The 23481-nt window shown below is 35.1% G+C and overlaps 2 protein-coding genes across 2 annotated transcripts; both read left to right on the forward strand.

The window, feature by feature from the left end:
* The first annotated feature begins 5727 nt into the window (after window positions 1-5727).
* LOC143591279 (protein LOWER TEMPERATURE 1-like) lies at window positions 5728-11192 on the forward strand. The gene is made up of 6 exons (XM_077071528.1): window positions 5728-5916; window positions 8587-8632; window positions 8841-8949; window positions 9077-9141; window positions 9529-9629; window positions 10869-11192. The coding sequence occupies exons 1-6, from the start codon at window positions 5809-5811 to the stop codon at window positions 10935-10937; spliced, it is 498 nt and encodes a 165-aa protein (XP_076927643.1). The 5' UTR covers window positions 5728-5808; the 3' UTR covers window positions 10938-11192.
* A 7135-nt stretch (window positions 11193-18327) lies between these two features.
* On the forward strand, window positions 18328-20278 carry LOC143591280 (cytochrome P450 94B3-like). Its single transcript, XM_077071529.1, has one exon. It carries the CDS (start codon window positions 18608-18610, stop codon window positions 20129-20131), a length of 1524 nt encoding a protein of 507 aa, XP_076927644.1. The 5' UTR covers window positions 18328-18607; the 3' UTR covers window positions 20132-20278.
* The last annotated feature ends 3203 nt before the right edge of the window (window positions 20279-23481 follow it).

Here is a 23481-nt window from a genome sequence, read left to right on the forward strand (position 1 = left end):
ACTCATTCCCAAACCACCAGACAAAGATTAAGAACTGGAACAAAAATACTACAAGGTAGCAATTTCAGCACACACATTTTCAAATGTCTCAATTTTGAGCTAACACGGCTCACCCTTGCCAAATCAGTACCACAAAACGACTCTAACATCTTGAGCTAGACATCATCTTACAGCACGGATTGTTAGTCCTAAAAGCATGGGCTTAGTGACGGTTCACCCAAGGATTCTAGAAGACTCTCCATAAGGACTAACATTAGAACTTTCTTTAAAGACTTTGTTGGCCACAAAAAGATCATTTGGAGGTGTAAGATTATCCGGGGAGAGTAAATAGTTGTCGAATGCGGTAAATATTCCCATTAAAGAGAAATATGTAAGCATGAATGACTAGGAATTAAGGGGAACTATGTTTGACAAATAGTCAAGAAACTATTGTCAGGAAAATGAACAAGGGAAGAACATAGACAACTGAGGTGAGGAGAGAAGCTGAAGTGCCGGTTTAAATAAGTTAATATCTTTAACGTTAACCAACGGCTACATGTTTGAAATTCAAACTAGAATACGTTATTTTCAAAAAAATTTGAAAATATGACCGTTGTATGCGTAATTAATTACAAGTTTTAAATAAATTGATATCTTTGCCATTAATAGGCCAACGGCTATATGTTAGAAATATAAACAAAATATGTTACTAATTCAAATTGCATAGGTTATTCAAACACCATATAGGTTATTTGGACACCAGGCACACCTATATGACTCGTATAGGGGCTATACGAGTCGTATATGTGCAAAAGTATGTATGTTTGTGTCTGAGTATGTCAGATGTTGTCCCCTTGTATCGTATAGCCCATATACGAGCCATATATGGCTATGTGACTCGTATAACACCTATTTGACTCGTTAAGTTTCTTTTTAAATTACTTTAAAGATACAAAATATTGAAAATAACAGCCGAGTTGATTATAAAATAAAAACACGTAAATTTTGCTCCATACTGATCAAACAACCTACGAACAACATGAGTGTTTCGGGTATCGGCTTTTTAGATGTCGTCATACAATCACATCTGGTTGACACCTATACAAGTTATCTAAGCTTTTGAACTATAGTTGTTATACGGGTCATATAAACCCTATACGGCTCTATATATACGGGTCATATAGACCCTATACGACTTGTATAGGTTAGATGTGATTAGTGAGTCTATACGAGATAGTAAGCCTATACGGTTGGTATAGGGGCTATACGATCCGTATAGACTGAAAAAGCTGTTACAATGTCTCATTCGTACATCTGTTAGGCATGCGAGGGCTACACAACTGTATAGAGTTACTAACATACCATGGGCTATAAGGGACATATAATATTCAAAATATGACCGTTGCATATTTTTCCTCGTCAACAAATTAATAGTTAATAGTCTGACGGGGTAGTCGACATATTTAGCAAGTACATGAAATATTTGGGTGTTCGGTTAATAGAACAAACTATCTTCATTAGATTATACTTTGGGAAATTATAATCTTATTTTACTATACTAATAAACAAAAGTAATGATGCTTAGTTGTCCTAACCACATTCAATCGTAGCATATATCTTCTAATCTCTCTTCTTCTTAATCCATGTTATCCACGGGGCACGGGTAATGGGTGAAAATAGTTTGACCCATAAGTTACCACATTTTAATATATTTGAAGTATGCACACATTAATGACCATTTATAACAATTTAATATCTAAAATATAATTAGACTTAATGTATAAAGTTTTAATTATGCTATTTTATTTAAATTTTCAATTATGTGATTATTTAATTTTGAATCTTTAATATAATATTCTAAACATGATCATTTAAAAAAAACTATTAAACATTAAAACCTTGATTATTTATAACTAAAAACATTGGAGTCCTATAATTCATGTTTTTTTTTCTGAAAAGCTACAAAACCGAGTTAGATACCGTCAATTCCTTCTCTTTTTTTTACTTCATAAACACCTATCACATAATCAATTTCAATAAAAGAAATATGATCACATACAAAAACAACTTTTCATAGTAGTTACTTTCATATGTAGGCCTGTAAATGAACCGAACGTTCAGTGAACTGTTCGTGAATTGTTCGGCGGGAAGTTCGTTTATGTTCGTTTATTTAATAAACGAACGAACATGAGCAAACAGTTTGTGTTCGTTTAATTAAACGAACGGACATGAACACATGTTCCGTTCGTTTATTTATGTTCATGAACGTTCGTTTATGTATGTTTATTTATTAATAAAAAATAATTAAATATTATTTGGATGAGTCATCAACACAAATGTTCATTTTTGTAATAAACGATCATGAATATAAATATTTTTTCGATTAAGTGTTCGTGTTCGTTTAAAGTTAAATGAACGAACACGAGCATGCCCTAGTTCGTGTTCGTTCAATTCGACCGTTTACACGCTTTCATTATCCACATTAATGAATACATCGGTCTCAATCTCTAGGCTCTGCCGATTTTACTTGTGTTCGTTTATGTTCATGAACCGTTCGTGAACACATTAATTTCCTTAATGAACGAACACGAACATAAAATCCCATTCGGTAAGTGTTCGTGAACCGTTCGTGAACACATTATTTCCTTAACGAACGAACACGAACATGGCCTTGTTCGTGTTCGTTCGGTTCGTTTACAGTCCTATAATCATATGACATGTATCAATCATTCTATGTACTTCTAATTTTTTGGTTTTAATATTGTTGTGAATACGTTTGGATTTGTTTTAATGCTTCTTCGAACTCATAGTGATATTGAACTCACAGCATTATTTAATTCGTGTTTATGTTTTACATATGAATGTAAATTTGAGATTCTAGCATTTTTATTGTTGTATTTCATTTTTTACCTTCATAAAAGCCTATCATCAGCCATTTTCATTACAAAAATAGTTTAGGAAAATTACAATTTTGTCCATGGTGAAACAAAGTCATAAATTCGAGTAGTTCTAGTACTGCCTGACTTAATCTAAAAACTTGTTAATGAAGATAAAAATTAATCGATGATGAGAATGATAGTATTTACCCAAATTCTTTAGATTTATTTGCAAAGTTAACATATTTGGATTGGACCAAAGCATAATACATATAAAAAGTAATCGATATGAACCAAAAATACAAGTAACAGTTTAACAAACCAAAGATCAAGGTGCATATGAAACTCAAAAGCATAAACAAAAATGCACCGAAGCCTAGATATCTCGAAAAGCATATATAACACCTAAGATCATCTCCTATAGGAGATTATTGGTCATTCTTTATGCCTACTTGGCATTCTTTTTCCCACGTATTCATTGGAGTGTTAGATTCTTGAGCTACAAATTCTTCCACACGAATATAAAAGAACGAGTTTCTTGCAGGAAGTGTCAAATGGGTAGGAATATGGGTTGGGGGCCATGGTTGGATTTTATTTATATGAAAAATCAACACTGTATTTAATAATCTTTGTTTAAAATACGTAGATATTATATAGATTTATATATATGTACACATTAGTAATGATATTATAAAATATAAAAATACTTTATAAATTATAAAAGTAAATATTATAAACGAAAATAATTGATTATCTTATATTTATTCTAGTATAACTTATTAATTTTTTTACCATCGAACACGTTTTCTACTCTAAACCTACTAAATTTCTACAAATAGTTTATTACTTTTAGTAATTAAGTTTTAAAATTTGTTTTTTAATATTTTATTCCCCCCCCCCCCTCCTCCCTAACGACTATATTTTCAAACTCCCCACAAAACGCTATATTTTCTATATATATACAACTGTATATTATTCATTATTTCAACATCTTTATTTTTTTCCAATTTCATCCCCCGATATATCTCTCCTCTCTTTTATGCTTTCTACACAAAAATGAGTTCAACTGGTAATGGAAGTCTGCCCATTCACCTTCCGATTCGCCATTTATAGATTTTGTGAATGTGGCTTTTAAAGAAATGATGAATGATGATGTCGACAAAGGATTTCTGGAAGTAATGAAGGCTCATGTTGCTAAAAGTTCTCAAAGCACGAAGAGAAAACGTAGAACTACACAAAGGGATCGTGATGATGTGGATATGCGTCTTTGGAACGACTACTCTTTGGATCGGTGTATCCTGAAAGTTAAGTTAGACAACGGTTTCGAATGAGCAAACAACTTTTCAGTCGAATTGTTGAAGGCGTATCCAATCATTCCCCCCTATTTTCAACAAAGATATGATTGTACAGACATAAAAGGTCTTTCGCATATACAAACATGCATTGCTGCCATACTTCAGCTGGCAAATGGCAAAACAACTAACCTATGTGATGAATACATACGGATTGGTGAAACTACCGCTGCCGAATGTCTTCAAAATTTTTGTTAATGTGTTATTGAATTTTGCTAAAATGAGTATCTGAGAAGACCAAATGCTTCCGGCATACAACATTTACTAGAAGCACGCTCATTAAAGCACGAATTTCCCGAAATGCTAGGAAACATTGATTGTATGCATTGGGCTTGGAGTGGCATGGAAATGTCAATACACATGAGGTCTTAAATTTTATAATCTAAAAGTCGAAGTCAATCAAGCAAGGCAAATGAGCAATAACTAGCGATTCATATTTAGCTTGTACTCAACTCATCTACACACCGAACCAATCTTAGTCTTAAATTTTATGAGATAGCATCAACTCATAAGCTATTTGAACTCTCATACCAAACAACTCTCAATGACATTTTAAAATTTGTTTATTAACTTCATCAACTTCCCAAACACATATTGTCAATATAAAATAAATTTGTAATTAAAAAAAAAAAATATAATAACAAAAAAACTAAACTCTCTAAACAAACACATATATAAATTCCCTTTTCCTCGGCACTCGTGTAGTCATATATCCTCTTTCACTATTCGACGACGCAAAATAAAAGGATGTTTCATACTATATTAAATGATACAATCTCATGTGAACTCAATCCGAATTATAAATTATTATAAAACTTTTAGAATCATTACATAACATTGCATGGTGAGCCACGTAAGCCCTAAGCTGCGAGTTAGTTGGACGAGTCCGGGAAGGAAAGTTAGTCGCGATAATCATGAACTCAGGACTAGTAACAATCTCTTAGATTTAATAATCCACATTGCAATCTTCGAACTTTGTTTAATCCCTAAGTTGTGAATTAGTTGGACGAGTCTAGGAAGGAAACTAAGTCATGAGAATCAAAAACTATTGCCGAGTAACAATCTCTTAGATTTTATAATCCACATTGCAATCTTCTAACTTGCCTAATTCAATCCCTAAGTTGTTGATCTAAAAGATGATATATGACTGATAAGTAAATGAACTGATAAAGACTAGTCAATGCTTTCTCATTTAAGTTGATTTAAAAGTTAAAACACGAAAAAGAAAGTTATGACAAAAATCAAATTTAAAAACATTGAAAGTATTTAAGCTTAATTTGAACTATAGATATTACAATCTAGAAACTATAGTTAATTCAACTCGTTTACAAATCAAACCAAACCAATTGCATAAGCTATTTAACTCAACAAATGAATTAAATCTCAACAACATTTTTACAATTTGTTTACTAACTTCATCAATTTCCCAAACACATATTGTCTAAATTAATTAAAATTTTAAATAAAAAAAAATCTATTGTACTACGTAACCTAAAATATAAACATTATATATATTCCATCTTCCCGGGCACTTTGTAGTCAAATCAATTTCATCTCCACCGTCCGCCGGCGCTAAAATCAAACCATCTTCAACCGGCGCCATGGACGGACCTGCAACTCTCTCCAAGAACCCTAACGGCGCCTCCAAGTTTCTCATCGATCTACCATCCAAAGGCCTCTTCTCATCACCCGTCATTTATTCCAATTTGGTACTTCTTCAAAAACCCTATTTTTTTTCATTTCTCATCGATCTACTCAGGTTGCCAAGGCTTTAGACATCATCAGAGTGAAGGGCCCCTCTTTGGGCCTCCTTCTCAACATAAAAAAAACTGAAGTTTTTTGGCCTACATGTGATGGGGCGAAGAATCAAGAGGGTTTATTTCCGCGGGAGATTGGTAGGCCGGTGCATGGTGTGAAACTTTTGGGTGGTGCTGTCAGTAGAAACGAGGAGTTTATTAGTGGCTTGGCCCTCAAAAGAGCAAAACGTGCGGTTAAGCTGATGAAATGCCTCAAAGGCCTTCGTGACCCTCAAAGTGAACTCCTCTTGCTTCGTTCGTGTATGGGGGTCGCTAAACTACTGTTTGGGCTTAGGACGTGTCAGCCTTCCTATGTCGGAGGAGCCGTCTCTGTTTTTGACACGGGTCTTCAGAAAGCGATCGAGGACATTGTTGTTTGTGGTGGTGCTTTTTTGGGGACCTCCAATGGAGGTTAGCTTCCCTCCCAACCCGTTTTGGGGGTCTTGGGATTTGCTCGGCCGAGGATGCCTCTTCCTACGCTTTTGTGGCTTCAAGGGCCCAATCTTGGGTTCTTCAAGACCACATCCTACGGAGTGTGGGGGTGGGTTGTTTGACTCTGATTATAGGGGTGCTTTGGATACCCTGCATAATTCTCTTCCTGATCTTGATCTTGGCGGTTTTGACTTTAAAGACACTGCCCCTCCTAAAGCCCAGAAAATTTTGGCGAATGCCTTATATGGTGAAATCGTCAAGACAGTTGAAGAGAAGTTCGCTTTGTCCCCGCGACAGCGAGCCGTGTTTGAGTGTTTACGTGCCCCTCACGCTCTGGATTTCCTGTCAGTTGTTCCCATTGAAGGTTTAGGGCAATGTATGTCGCCAGTGGAATATCGGGCCATCCTCAAATACCGGTTGATGGTACCCCTTTTCCCGGTGGATGACCCGTGTCCCGTATGCCGAAAGGCTTGTTTGGATTCTTTTGGGGAGCATGCAGTCCATTGCAAAGAATTACCAGGCTTTAAATATCGACATGATCTAGTTCGAGATGTGCTTTACGACGTCCTTAAGCGGGCCGGGATCTCGGCAAGAAAGGAAGCCCCGGTGAACTTCTTAACCGACCCTTTAGATGGGAGATCAACCCTACGACCCGCTGATATTCTTGTTTTTGGATGGAAAAAGGGAAGCACGCGTGCGTTGATTTGACAGGTGTGTCCCCCCTCGTTGGGCTACGGGACCATGGGTTGTGGTGGGTCATGCGATAAACAAGGCAGAGGCGGGTAAAGTAGCTAAGCACGAGAAAGCTTGCCTTGAGAATCAGCACGTGTTCATACCGTTTGCTTTTGACACCTTTGGCGCTCTTGGCCCTGACGCGGTTCAGTTCCTTAAGCGGGTTCAGCAGGTGGTCAGCAGTAACTCCGCCAATGCTAAAGGGAACGTTGTGTTTAGTAGGGTAGGGTTTGCTATTCAGAAGGGGGTAGCGGCGCAGCTTGTTGCCCGTCTATCTGTCGTTAGTCTGTAATTGTCCCGGTGTAAACATCAATAATATTAATTTTGAATTATTGCAATTCAATCGGATCCTTTTCACTTCCGATGGTGTAGAACCCGAATCCAGCTTCGGATTTGATCGATGACGTTTGGGTAATTTGAATTTGACGAAATGTAACTCAATTTTTGATAAAAAAATCCTATTTTTTCTCAGTTTATTTTCAGTTTTTATAAATTTTGCAATTCAATCGGAACCTTTTCACTTCTGATGGTATAGAATGCGAATCGGGCTTCGGATTTGATCAATGAAGTTCGGGCAATTTGAATTTGAGGAAACGTAACTCAATTTTTTATAACAAAAAGCCCTAATTTTTCTCTGTTCAATTTCATTTCTCTAAATTATTGCAATTCAGTCGGACCCTTTTCACTTCGGATTATTGCAATCGAGCTCAATTCAGTCTAAATTATTGCAATCGAGCTTCGGATTTGATCAATAATGTTTGGGTGTAATGATTTTGATGAAATGTAACTCAATTTTCTGCAATTAGGGTTTTTTTATTACGTTCGTCTTTAATTCCGTTTTAATCGATAAAACTAATTGGGCATCAAAAATAAAATAAAAATTGGGTTGGGACCTTTATTTTAATTTATCGCAATTCAGTCAGTTCCCTTTTCACTTCTGATGGTATAGAACTCGAATCGAGTTTCGGATTTGATCAATGGTGTTAGGTTAAGTTGAATTTTATGAAATGCAACTCAATTTTTGTAATTATGTTTGAAATCGTGATTCGATTGGATTGTTCTCACTTTCCGAGGATATAGAATGCGAATCGAAATTCGGGTTTGATTAATTGCATTAGATTAAATTGAATTTGATGAAATGTAAATTGTTTTCAACTAGGGTTTTTTAAGCACCCCCCCCCCCCCCCCCCCCCCACACACACACAAATTGTTGTAAATTTTATTAAATTGTTAGATTATTAAGTTTTTGTTTGACAAGAAATGAACTTGATTGTTAAAGATCTATTGTTTTAAACTTGTGATCAGTCATAAACACCTTCCAAATTGATACACATAAATGTAAAAATGTGTGAAGATTTAAATTTGTGGGACATTTGATATGTATTTATTTTTGGTTGTTGAATTCATGTGATTACGCAGGGCACAATGAAGGTCTATGTACCTGTGAAGGACACATCACCTCCAGGTCAGTTTCAAAAATCTTATCTTTTTTGCCATATATTCAAATGACACAATTCAGACTCTCATTTGATTTGCCGTGTTATAATTTGCAATGCACGTTTACGCCACGTGTGGATAGTGAATTGTGAATGTGATAAGGATAATGACAATAAAGAAATATTGAATGTGGCATGTTTAACGGTAAGAGTTGACTCGATGTTTTGTTTACTCAGAAAGTCAACTTATAAAGACGGATCAAGTGAACATACTGATTAGATCGCTTGTGCTTAAGCAACAAAGTTCAAAGGGGTCAAAGAGTACTGGTGAAAACTCAAGAAAGAGGTATTTTATATATGTTACATGTAATCTTGAATTTTAATGTTTGACACACGTCTTGAAGATGTTAAGTATTCAGTTATTTGTGTTTATTGCTTATTGGTTGATAATCATATTATTATTCTACTTATAGGGCCCCGGAAAAAGCAGCTGATGGCAGGGCTTCTGCCAAGAGGACGGCATCTATCAGCCAAAACGGTACGTGTAAGATTCAGGTCAAAACTAGTAATTTTATAAGTACGAGTCAAAACTGATCCGAAACACAATTTCCATAAAGAGTTAGTGTATTTATAAAATTATATTATTTCATTAATAGTTGATTACTTTTTTAACAACATGATTTTGGAGGTTTATGCATTAAGAAACACTTTGGTTAACGGTTGAATTTTGATACACTTGACCTTTTTCTCTCAAGCTAGGTCCTTTTTGCTTGTTTGACCTAATAGTTGGAATTGACCCGTCCACAAGTAAAGGAGTTGAATTGCAACTGTTACTTAAAATTAAATTAATTAATCTATTCATTTGGTAATATGGTGGCAAAAGTTTTCATTATGATGCATTTAGTGACATTTCTTCGTCATGTAGACGGATCAAGAACTAAGTTACCTGAAAATCTTCAAAGTTTGACCGTTGAGAGACTTCGAGCGCTTTTGAAGGAGAGAGGTCTCTCCGTCAGAGGGAAGAAGGTATGTATAACTTGCATTATACAATTTTTCTTCACATTGAACGATTTAAGATTCTTTGCTGCATATAAACATCACATGAATTATATATTACATACAATAATCACTTGAATTTTTTATTGGAATTATACAAAGCCTGGAATTGATAAACATATATTGTCTTGATCGTATAAACACATAAGAATTTAGAACTTTGGTACTAACTTATGTTATAGTTCTTTATTTTGAATCAACAGTTTCATAACTGTAAAAGATCGTTAACGCTCCCTCCAAATTAAGAAACGTTGATCAATGTACATTATGCCAGAAAATAACCTAATTTAATTTCAGGGATTAAATGCTTCATTATGCCAGAAAATAACCTAATTTAACATTTTGAGATATTGACTTACATGCTATTATACCCATGGGTGTGCATATATCGGCCCATACTCATACTAAAAAGATCCAAACCGAGGCCCGTCTGACTTAGCCTGAACTCTCTATCTTCTTATTGGTTTTCAAAATAATGGAACTAAGGATAATTGGGGTTGGATTTGGATCGGACGGGACGCCTTTTTCCAGATCATGGGCAGAGAACTGGACCATACAGGTTTTCGGTTCGGTTATGTAACCGCCTCTTTTTTTAGGGGTGTGCACGAAACCAAAAGAACCTACTTAATAGAAGAACCCGATTAAAAACTGAGATTTTGTTTATGTTTTTACAAAATGATTTTTTGGTTGGGTTTTTGTCAACCGAGAAACCGAATAGGCTGCATCCGAACCGAACCGAAAACCGATTTTAAGTAAGTTATTAGAAAGTAACAAATGTTATAGTCCATAAATTTTAAGTCCAAATTTTATAAAAATCAACCAATCATATTAATTAACAAAAATAATTAGGCTCAAATTTCAAACTCTTATCATTTTTTTTGGCCCACAATTTTCGAGCCCAACTGGTAAAACTGAAACCGAACCGAACCCACTGTAAAATCCAAAATTGAACTGTTTTCAAAATTCCAAACTCTTAGTTTTCAGTTTTAAGTTAGGTTTGGACCCAAAACCGACACAAGCATTGTATACTCTAATCTTTTTCTCTTTTTCGCTACTCTATATATATGTGTGTGTATGCACATGTCTTGTTTTTAATTAGAAAACTTCAAGTTTGTATTTGGTTCAAAGTCTTCTTTCCGGTTCCCTAATTTTCTGTTCTTCATTTTATCTCGCAATTAGATTAATATGATATGGTGTTTGTGGTGATAGGATGAGTTGATCGGACGGCTGAGATCAAGTGCTGCTTCTGCAAGCTCATCTGCAGCCAACCCATTATAAGGTTGTGCATCAGTATGTAAGAATATATATATATCTATATATTTATATATTAAGTGCACCCTCTAGACTCTTACTGGGCCCAAATTACTTGTGTATTTTGGTTGCATCAGTGAAATGAGTTGTCACTTTTAACTGTTATTTAATTAGAAGTTTTGTGCATGTGGATTCTGGATGTGACCTACTACTGGCACATGGGGTGTACTGTACTGTTGTTATCTTTCTAGTTCATTTTGGTAATACAGTTATTTTGATTCTCGTGTGATGTTACGTTTAGCCTACTCAGACCGCGGGGGCTCAATTCACGAGTAGTTGTCAATCTAAAACTTGGCTCGTTTATTATTCAATAATTAATTATTATTCAATAATTAATTTATATATGTTTATAAGTCCATGTTAAAAGTCATCTTGGTGTGTGAAATATGAGAAGTCGTTCCAGTTTAGTTATTTTTATCATAATTATAGATATAATAATTATATAAATATATATATATATCTTATAAATTAAGCATTATATAAATCATAGACTCGTTTAGGATTGTGAGTTAGCTCGGGAGTAGACTTGTTTGTTAAAGAACCTTAGGCTTGAGCTCGGGATAGCTTACGCTTTTATAGAGCCACTCTTAGTGGTTTAGATCGTTGGCCACACACATAACATAGTATTGTAAAAAAAAAAACTAGGGTCGTCGTGTCAATATATGCCACGACTTTAAACAATATGGTCTTGGGTTTGTCATATATAACCCATTGTGTTCGGGTTGACTTCTTTATACCGTTTAGTTAGACATTTCTACCCAACAATACATTTTTTTACAAATTGATAAACACGTTCGAGCTGCATGGCTCTAAGTGTGTGCGTGTTAGGATTATTTTTGTTCACATGAATAAAATTATAGGTAGTATTTGATTTTTCTGCTTAACTTGTCAATCCAACACTATTGATACGACAAGGAAAACACTAGTGTTTTTATATAGAATCGTTGCTTTTGACAAGGGTATTGCATTTTATTTTATTTGGATTACCGATAAAGTAGTTTAAATACATGCTTGATAATAAAAGATTAGTTTGAACATTAGTCACTTTCACGTATATTATCATATTAACATATGGTCTACTTTTTTAATATGTAAGTGTATAATGTGTGAGGCAGGATTAAAAAATCGAAACAAATACTATTCAATTTGCTATCTAGTTCTTGGGTGGTGTGTGTTTGATAGTAAGTTTTAAAATTTAATAAATAAATTAAAATATTCAAATATAATTTTTTTTGTATTATAATAACTAGAAGTATAAATTGCATCTTATATTTAAATGAACTACGAAAACTGATTCATACACTACTACTTATGTAATAGAATAAAAAAATTAAGGTGGTTTTGTTTTATGAATGTCATTCTTAGTTGATACTTTTAGTGGATAAGAAAACGAAAATGTAAAACAAAATCACTTACGTCCTGGGATTAGTGATCAAGTGGCATAGACAAAATCTCTTAAATATCCAAAGATTCCGAGTTCAAGTTTAGGATGTACAAAAAATTCGTGACAAAATAAACAAAAAACGATTAACTTATTGAAACAAAAATGGCATTTGTAAATCGTTGAAGCCTCCCTAGCATAGATACATCCGGTTTAAGATATTGTGTTTCCGTTTATTGTTTAAAAAGTTGGGTTTAGCTATTTAGATGACGGTTCAGAGCTTCAAATTAACAAGTTGTGTAAACTGAACTTGCCATTAAATATTCGTCGTTTCTTGTATATAATATGCTTCAACCATGTTATATAAATAAAATTAGTTCAATCTGAACCCGTCAACCGACACAATTGATAACCTTAATAAACCACAACAATAATCTTTTGAAAAGAATCTTTGTTTCTTACAAGGTAATTGTAGATATAGAGAAACACGATGCTTAATTGGGTTACCAATAAATTGTAATATTAACATATTCATGAACTTGATAAAAAAAATTAGTCTGTACACGAGTCATTTTCACATGTATTATCCTATTTATTATTTTAAGGTTTACTATTTTAATCTGCAATTGTATAATGTATTAGCCATGTTTCAAAACTCTTACCATTCAATTTATGATCTTATATTCTTATTGTTAGGTAGTGTGTGTTTGGTAACAGTAAGTTAGTTGATCTTCTTAAAAAATGAGTAAACTGCGGTTTCGTCCATATGGTTTGTCTAAATCTGTGATTTTAGTCAAATAATTTCAAATTTGCGATTTTTGTCCATGTGGTTTCATTTCACTTGCAATTAAACCCGAACACACTAACGCCGTTAAGTTTGATCGTTAAACTCATCAGCATACCCCTCACGTGAGGGGCAATATTGTCCTTTTTTTTTCTCGAATACACCCCACCCCACCCCACCCCACCCCACCCCCTGAGGTGGCTTGCGAATTAGGGTTGAGGTTTATTTGGAGAGAAAAAGGACAAAACTGTCCCTCACGTGAGGGGCACGTTGACGGATTTAACGACCAAGCTTAACGGAGTTAGTGGGGGTCGGGTTTAATTGCAAATGAAATGAATTTACACGGACGAAAATCGTAAATTTAAAAACTATTGGACTAAAACCGCAAATTTAAAACTATTGGACTAAAACCGCAAATTTAGACAAATTACATGAACGAAAACCACTAATAAAAATATAAACACATATTTTTTCAAAATATAATTCACAGGTCAATTTTGAAGTAACATATCAGAAACAACTATTTTGTTGTTTACCTTTGTCAAACGACATCTCTCCAACATTTCTACTTTAAAAGCCACAACGCCATCATGTCTTGCAACTTGTGGATGAGCTTGGTCCAATTGGTACGGGCGCACACAGGCTGGGCATCCTCATTTTGGACGGTGTGCCCAATGTCTACTCTACACTTCAAGTCTTCAAGTTGCCGAAATCTTTTCAACATGTTTTAAACGATGCCATTAAATTCTCGTCTTAGAAGATTTGTAAAGTTGTACAAAGTCTGTCTGATCATAATTAACATTTTTTCAAGGAACAAATGGATTTATCAGAAAATAAATGGGCCATACTTGTCGAATAATTATCCACTATCCACATATTCGTGTCATACGCAGTGATGATTGCAAAAGCATTTTGACATGGGAGGCAGGTTGGGTCAAAATGTTCGGCGTAAATAAAACAAGACACATAACCTTTTATTGGAAGTTGCTTGACACACACGCGAGGGACGGACTGAGGGAGAGAGACGTTCACTTCGTAACAAAATAACCGTATTACGTAGATTTTTTAGTATGATGCATCAAACGGTCATATAACCGACGTACAAGTGAGTTGTGCAACTTTTGTAGTCCAAATATATTATTGTTTCTGAAATAAGCATATCTATGTATATTAGGATTGTTTATGAAACGTGTCATTGCAAGTTCAGTTCAACTAAAAGTTTAAGTTGAGCTAAAAACTTAAGTTCATAGTTGGGCTAAAAAAGTAGACAATAGTACGAGGAGGAGCACGCTCCAGTACAAAATGTCACTATCAGCCGCTGCCTACCCACCAACTCCCATCGTGGCACGTACGTAGCCCGTAGTTGGTGGAAAAGGAATATTATACAGCTGGCCGTACCTGCTTGGAAACCTACCTTCGGCTATAAATACTCCAACATCTTGGAACGGTATCATCATCTTATCCTCTCTCTAGCTATTTCTCTCAATATACACTTATATTCAGAGCAATCTAGTCTGATTCTCACGCCGGATGGTGGTCACAAGAAGGAACCCCCCCTTCTCAGTGACGAGTTCACGGTGTCTGTTTTGCAGGTCAAGAAGAATAACCATCTTTGCCGGATCTAACCCTCGTGGGAAACATCTACTTAACCCTAAGATCATCCGTAATCTGCCGGGGTCATTTAGTGTTTCTTCAAAACTTAAGTTCGAGTTAGTCTTGGTTTTAAAAAAACGTTGAAGCTTAATCATAGTTACTATTCACCAAAAAAGTAAGATATATCATTATTAAAATCACGTTGCTAAATATAATTTGACGGCAAGACGACCATTTTATCTAAAAAGAAAGTCATAATTGATTTTATTATTATTCTCAACTCTTTATAGGCATTCGGTGCTTTCTTTTTCAAGTTAAGACTAAAGAACCATAAAGAATTGAACGTATACGGCATCATCATCGAAAATAATAATAATAAATTACACATGTGGCTAAATTAACGAGTAACCAATTATAAGTGATTGGTTTTGATAAAGACAACACTTTATGAAGTGGTAGCTTGTGTTGGACGGTAAGTGACTATAATTGCTTCTTTTATAGCCGAAATTTGGTCCCCTTCAACTCTCTCTTAAAATATTAATAAAATAACACAATTAAAAAAATTATTAAAAACAAACAGGAAAAAAGAGCAAAACAGAAAACGAAAAAAAAAGAAAATAATTTTAGATACAAGCCCTCAAAATATACAAGATCAACAAAATTGAATTCCAACTTGTCACACGCACCTCAATTTCAGTTAACTCGCATTAAAAATATGGGGTATTTAAGGTCGGTTTTCATGAGTTTTTGGTTATACCATTACTAACGAGTTCTTAATATTGGTAGACCGAAACCAAACCAAAAAACAGTTAAACCAAATCAAATCAAGCCATTAATGACGATTTGAGTATGGTTTGGTTTCATTGTTCGGACTCATTGGGCCTTTATACAAGATCTTCAAAATAAGGTATGATATATACAAGTAAAGTTGTTCAAAATTTAGAGGATATAACAAGTTGTCAAACATGCCCCAAACAATGTGAAAAAAAAAATTAATTAACAACGTTGTTCAGAAACAAGTAAAAATATAAAATAAGATAAGCTCTAAACTCTTAGTTGTTTGCTGTTGGAACGTGGAAAGTTCGAATTTAAAAAACCCACAGAAGAGGGCCGACTTACTATGTTTGACGTTTGACTGTGTGAAAATGGGCTGAGCCACTTTGGTGTCTTTTTTTTATTACATGACCACTGTATTTTTTAGTGTTTAGGGATTGTATCAATGTTTTAAAAACCGGTTTAAACCGGTCGGGTGAACCGGATTTCGTACAACATGCCGGTATTTTGAGTCCGGTATTTTTGGTCGGTTTGCTAGAACATCGTACCGGCGATTTTTGTCTAAAATACCGGTTTTTACCGGCAAACCGGTTTTATGTCCGAAAAATATTTGATATTTGCGGCCCATATTTTTTTAAATTACTTTTAACCTAACATTTTACATTCAAACATGTAAACTTTATGACTATTTTTTTAAAAAAATGAGTGCTTTTGCATTATTTTCTAATGTAGGATTATTTTTTGGTATGAAATCATTTACTTTTGTGTTATTTTTTGATTGAAGTTATATTTATAAAAAATTATAAGGTAAACTATTCAACTAGTTGAACCTTACGGTTTAACCCGGTTCAACCGGTTGTACCATTTTTTAATCCAATCCGATACAAATAAAATACCGGTTTTTAAAACATTATTGTACTCTCAAACTTGTAGAGTTTCATTGTCCCACTTATTCTGGTCAAACTAGGTTGCCTTAAACGGATCCATGCTGGCTTCAGAGTTTGATTTGGGTGTTCATCCGGAAACCATATCGTCGACTGTCACTTGACAGTCGTTGTGTCACCACAAGAGCAGAACTTTATGGCGTAACACACGGTGGGACGAAAACCTGGGTGCGCTCAGGATCCAAACTGCCAACTTCGCAAAGCATAGCTCAAATATTTCATTACCAATATCCACCCAAAGCATGGGCGAATCTTCATTGGGGCCAGAGCTGGCCCCGACCCCCCTGTTTTTGTGTGCAGTAGTGTAAATTTACCCGTTTTCGATCGAAAAAATTTATACGTAGTCTAAGTTTAGCCTTTTTTGGCCGAAAATTTGAGTCCGGCCCCCCATCATTTGGGAAATTTTGTATACATTTTGAGCTCGCCCCCGGTACCTCAGTCCAAGCTTCGCCACTAACCCAAAGTGACGCAAATAGGGCGAACTTGGGTCTTCACTAGAAAACCCAATCCTTTATGTCACTAGGCCACAAGTGGGGATGGGTTTACTTTTATCAATTATACTTTATCATTTTAATTTTATTTACGTATAATATATATATATATATATATGTATATCTGTGTATGTATGTATGTATGTATGTATGTATGTGTGTATACATAAAAAACAATTGTTTTGTAAAAAGTATATATGAGAAGAATTTAAAATAAAGTACACCATGTAAATAAAACACTATACTATGTAAATAAGAAACCATATAGTTTTTAGAAACAACTAATCTCAACTACTAGATTATAAATCGAAGGCCTAGATTTATTTTTATTTTTCTCACAAAACTATTGATTTTTTACATTAACTTAGCATACACACACATACATGCAATATATAAAATTCTCACTGTTCAGGTTGGTTTTATTTGACTGGTTTTCGGCATAATAAGTAAATAAAACTGTTTGCTACGGTTTGAAAATATTGAAATCGACTGATTAAACATTAAGTAAAAAATAAATTGATCGTGAAACCAAACCGATAACTAGTTTGAGCTATTTCATAGATTAAAATCGAGCCATAACATTCAAATTAAAGATTCAATAACAACAACGTTACTAAAATTAGATATGCTAAGCATAGTAATTTAACACAAATTAACATTATTTTTTTAATTGAATTTTAATAATCTTAGCTTTGATCTATTTGCCGACGTTAAACGCAACTTAAAAATATTTAATGACAATCCCAACTTTCAACCTATTTTTCTCAACATTCCCAAGCTAATGAAAGACTACTCCCGTTTTTCTTTTTTACATGGAGTATCATTTATGTCATTCTTTGAAAGTCGAATTTCAGAATTACATTTCCCCTTTATCTATCTTTGCTTGCTCTCTACCACCACCACCACAAACTTGAAGAAAATGAGGGAAGGCGTACCATGAATCGGGTGGGGTTGGTGTTTCTTCAATTGGGATATTCGGGTAGAACTTTTGGACCAATGAGCGAGCGTATTCTTTAAACTATTGGAATGAAGTGTGATTGGGTTACTATGAGTTCCTAATTGGTAATCGTAGGACAATATTATTGATAGGCTTGTGTATGATCCGAACACTAATTACATTTCCAGATCCATTTCGACGACCTACAATAATGATTTGAGTTATCAGTATAGATATCTAATTTTCTTCGGGTAAGAGAATTGAAGATGAATGCGGTTCATCATCATTGCTATGGTCATACTCCTCACCTTTAAAGCCAATGTAGAATCCAAATCTTCAAGCAATGAACGAATTATTAAGGTTAACAAACTACGTATACAGACATATATGATATAGCTAGTCGGTGATTATTATTATTATATGTTTTTATATTTTAGTTTAAAACATGATTATCAACCACATGATTCCTTACTTGTTGAGACAACTACCCATCTAAAAGTATATTGAAATAATAATTCAACAATCTTACAAAGTAAATACTCGTGTCTTTAAGCACGTGTTTCAAATGATCATTTAAAGTTGATCTCTAGATATTACGGCATGCGTGATAATCGTGCCATTATTAAATACTTATGCTATAAAAGAGTAAACCATAAGTCTCTCAAACGGCATCACAACCACCATTGCATAACTCAAGTACACAACCACCATCTACCACCACCACTACACCACCATGGACTTACTCTCTCTCCTCCACTTTCTCTCTCTTGTTTTTGTACTCCTATACTTGTTTTCCATGCTTAGAATATTAATCAAGTCCACCACCACCAAAACCACCACTGCCACCGGGTGTAGACATAGTTCATATCCGGTTATCGGTTCGTTGATTTCGTTCCATCAGAACAGCCACAGGCTCATCCACTGGTTCACTGACCTCCTAAAGGTGTCACCATCGCAAACCATAGCTTTAAATCGATTTGGTAGCCGAAAAAACCAAATGATCGTCACCGCAAATCCTGACAACATCGAACATATTCTAAAAACAAAATTCGACAACTACCCGAAAGGCAAACCATTCACGGACCTCCTAGGAAACTTTCTAGGAATGGGAATATTTAACGTGGATGGTGATCTATGGAGCACCCAACGAAAGTTAGCTAGCCACGAATTTAGCGCAAAATCGTTGCGCGAGTTCGTGGTTAGTGTTCTTGAAGAAGAAGTGACAAATAGACTTGTTCCATTACTAGAAAACGCTGTCCAAAACAACGAGGTGTTGGACATGCAAGATGTCCTTAGAAGGTTAGCTTTTGATACTATTTGTAAAATATCACTAGGGTGGGACCCGTGTTGTTTGGATTACACTAGATCTGTCCCACCACTAGCACCAGCATTTGATGTGGCAGCGGGGGCCAGCGCCATGCGTGGCAGGGCGCTGGCCACTTGGGTGTGGAAGGTCAAGAGATTTTTTAACGTGGGAAGTGAAAGGAAGCTAAAAGAAGCTGTTGAAGTCGTCCATCGAGCCGTTAACGATATAATACGTGAACGGCGAGAACAGATGAACGGGAGCGATAACAATAGAGATTTGTTATCGCGTTTCATATCCGCCGGTCACAACGATGATATGGTTCGTGACATGGTAATTAGCTTTTTGATGGCAGGAAGAGACACGACATCAGCGGCAATGACATGGCTTTTTTGGTTGTTGCAACGAAATTTGAATGCCGAGAAAAATGTTTTAAAGGATGTTGCGTTCATTAATAAAGACGACGGTAAACTAAACTTTGACGATTTGAAAAAAATGGATTATTTGAAAGCGTGTTTGTGTGAATCGATGAGGTTGTACCCTCCGGTGGTGTGGGACTCTAAGCACGCCGCCAGTGACGACGTGTTACCAGATGGGACACGAGTTTACAAGGGGAACAGAGTGATGTACTTCCCATATGGTATGGGGAGGATGGAAACAATATGGGGAAAAGATTGTTTGGAATTTAACCCGGACCGATGGTTTGTTGAGTCGGGTGTTTTAAAGAAGGAAAGCCCGTATAAGTTTCCTATTTTTCAAGCCGGTCCAAGGGTTTGTTTAGGCAAAGAAATGGCGTTTATGCAAATGAAATATGTAATGGCGTCGGTTTTGAACCGGTTCGAGCTTGAACCGGTTAGTTCGGAAGAACCGGTTTTTGTGCCAATGCTCACGGCTCACATGAATGGTGGGCTCAAAGTTAGGGTTCGCAATAGGAGTCACTATTGTGAACCATAATAAAAAAATATAAAGCTTGTTTTTGTCGTTGGATGATTGATTGGTTATCTTTGAAACATCCAACGGTTCTAGTAATTCTATATTTTCTACTTCATATTGTAACTATTTTACCCAACATGAAATTGGGTATTGTTTTATTGTATTTGTTTAAAATTGAAATGTTATATATAAATAAATATCAATATCATTCAAAACGAACGTGTCAAAAATTTAAAGATTGTATTTGTCTATTTGCATGGACTCACTTATGTTTATTGACTACTTCTATAACTCTTTAAGGGGACCTCCTATACACATGTCATCCTCATTCTAGTCCCACATTGAGGATTATTCAAACAACGGTTTAAGATTAAGATATCAAATTATAGCTTCTCAACTTTTCAAAAGACAGGAGGGATGAGCTTGGAACAGTATCCATACCTGTACTTGTACCCTGTTGTACCCGTACCGAAAATCAATAAAATCGTGTCCCAATACCCGTACCAAATTTTTCGGTATGGTACAGTTACGGGTACGGGTATTGGTACGGGTATTTCGGGTACGGTACCCGCTTATGTACAACTTTTCTTTTTTATATCCAAATCTTTAATGATCTTGAAACCGACACCGGTACGAGTAACAAACAACATGAATTAGTCCGTGTAATGATATGTTTACAAGTAACAAACAACATGAATTGACTTGAGTCCCTGTTTTTTTATGATATATAATTTAAATGATGTTGATGCTTAATGGCTGATGATGTTCGATGCTCCAACAGTTGGTTGATTGATGATGACTGAAGTGAGAAGGAGAATGAAATACGGAGAATTAGCCCTAATCGTTATGTGAAATATTAATATTAATTATAATGATAATGATAAGTTTGATTATTATATGGAGAATTGAATATAGAGAATTTAATTATAGATAGTAAATATTGAGAATCACATAAAAATCTCTACGCATTCCAAACGGGTATAATATACCGAATGTACTTGTACCGTACCCGTACCCGGTTATACCCGTACCAAAATTCAACAAAAATGAGTACCAATACTCGTATCGAATATACTAAATCGGTACGAGTACGGGTATTTGGGACAAAATGCTCATCCCTAAAAAACAGTATGCGAGGTAGAATATCAAATCATCATAGCTCATGTACTTTTCAAACAAACGGCCGTATGAGTTTGAGGGGTGTGAAACTTACTTTGGGAATGACGTCGGAACACTAGAACCATTAATATATTAATAAGAGTGGTCACAATCTTAAAAACGGTCCCGATAGAAGAAACCTCAAAAAGTGCTTACATATTTTCCAAACCACGTTATGGGTTGGGCCCGACCCTCACAACTAGGTCATCTATAAATAATTGAAACAAGAGTCGATGATTTATCCTTTTTTGTTTTCAACTAGGAAGTCAAATTATATAATAATTATATAAAAGGACGTTCAAATAAAATTATTATATAAAAGAACGCATGGTCGCGGAGACACATGCAACTACAAAACTTGACAAAATGCTAGTGGAAAATGACAGTTTAATTTAAAATGAAGATGGCATAGTTAATAAAAATAAGGAAGTTTTATAAATTATTCATATTACGAATTTTTTGACCTATTGAGTAATGATAATTGGATATAAAAGTTTTACAACTTTATAACATGTTTGTTACTAATTGTTTGATCTTAAAAATTTTACAACATTATATTATAATATGTTTAATCTTAAGTTTCAATCGTTACATAGCGGAAAATCTATCTTCACTTAAAACCAACTAAAACACAGTGAAAACCGATTTACCACCCCATCTCCTACACGTCATAATTTGTCTCTTTCACCTTGATCATTTCACCTCCCATAACGGATAGTCCAAAGCCTCAATTTCAAACTCAACTATTTTAAATAAGACTATCTTCAATGCTAAGAGGCTTTTAAGCGTCCTTACCTGCCTAGTCAGCGTCCACATCATGAATATTTATATTCAATGATTTGAAAAGAGATTTGTTTTCTTCTTTTAAAGGAAATAGCGTTTGACAGAGAATGTTAAAATAATTTTCAAAGCTTAATGTCTCAGATATCATACCTTTCAATTTGATCAAAAAAACAAATTGGCAGTGGAAATAGAAACATTGTTTTGGAATCATCCTTGGTGCCATACTCTATGTTTAGAAGAGAAGTTTCCATGGTTATACGCATTAGTAATGGTAAAGAATTGTTCAGTGGCGCAAAGGGTGATGGAAGAGTCGTGGATAGGGCTGGCAATTTGGACATGATACACAAATACACGACACGAACCTACACAACTTTAGCATGTATCATGTATGGCCTTAATAGGTTCGTGTACTAAATAGGTAGACACAAATCGACCTGTTAATTTTCGTGTCTAAACGCGTAAAATACCCTTGTACCTGTTAATTACCTGATTATATTTTTTTATAAATAATATATATAATAATATAGTATGTTGTATACCTTAAATTTTTATACCAAGCAATTGAACACGACGCACATCATTCCAATCCAACATAAGCAGACGGTGTATAAACCCTTATCCGATTCTCCCTCTCCGAATATTCGGTAGTCCGGTGGTTTCCCTCCACATCTATTGTAGTCTTAGCCCTTCGATTCTTAAGTCTATCTTTCCACATTTCTGATTCTCCGGCAGTTCAGCCTCCTCGCAGTTGCAGTGGTGCCACCGATATTAATAGGTTCGTGTCTTATCGTGTATACCTAACATTAACAGGTTTGTGATACAGGTACACGATAAGTTTTCGTGTTGTGTACATGTATACATGTTTCGTGTTCGTGTCTTCTCGTGTACGGGTATACACGATATGCCAGATCTCGTCGTGGGAGTGGTGTAGGTATCTCCGATGGGATGCTGAAATGACTATGCAAAATTTGATTGATAAAGTTTCGCTTTCGAATGCTAATGATCAGTGGGTTCGGTCGTGGCAAGGGATGCATGAATTCTCGGTTAAGGGGATTTGAGAGACACATGATAATAGTACACTCTTTAGTGATTCAAGGAAATTAACTGGTTCCCTTGTTTGCCTTGAAAAATAAAGATTTATGGATGGAAGGTTGTGGGAAATCGGTTGCCATCTCGGACAAATTTGGCTACTATGGTGATAGATGTTCCGTCCACTAGTTTCCCCTTGTGTAACAATGGGTCGGAATCCGCTATTCATGTTTTTGGAGAGTGCGCCTCGGTGAAGATTTGGGATTTGGTTGAAATGTGACTTGATGTGAAGTTGTCAGCCATGCATTTTCCAACTGATTTCATGGAGTGGGATGAAAACTCGTCTTTAAGTGTGCTTAAGAAAGAAATTGTGGGTGCGATTATATATGTCGCTTGGTGAA

The sequence above is a fragment of the Bidens hawaiensis genome, unplaced genomic scaffold (assembly GCF_021521415.1).
Source record: "Bidens hawaiensis isolate Kalapana, Puna unplaced genomic scaffold, B.hawaiensis_p1.1 tig00039502_1, whole genome shotgun sequence".
In the NCBI taxonomy this organism is placed as follows: Eukaryota; Viridiplantae; Streptophyta; class Magnoliopsida; order Asterales; family Asteraceae; genus Bidens; species Bidens hawaiensis.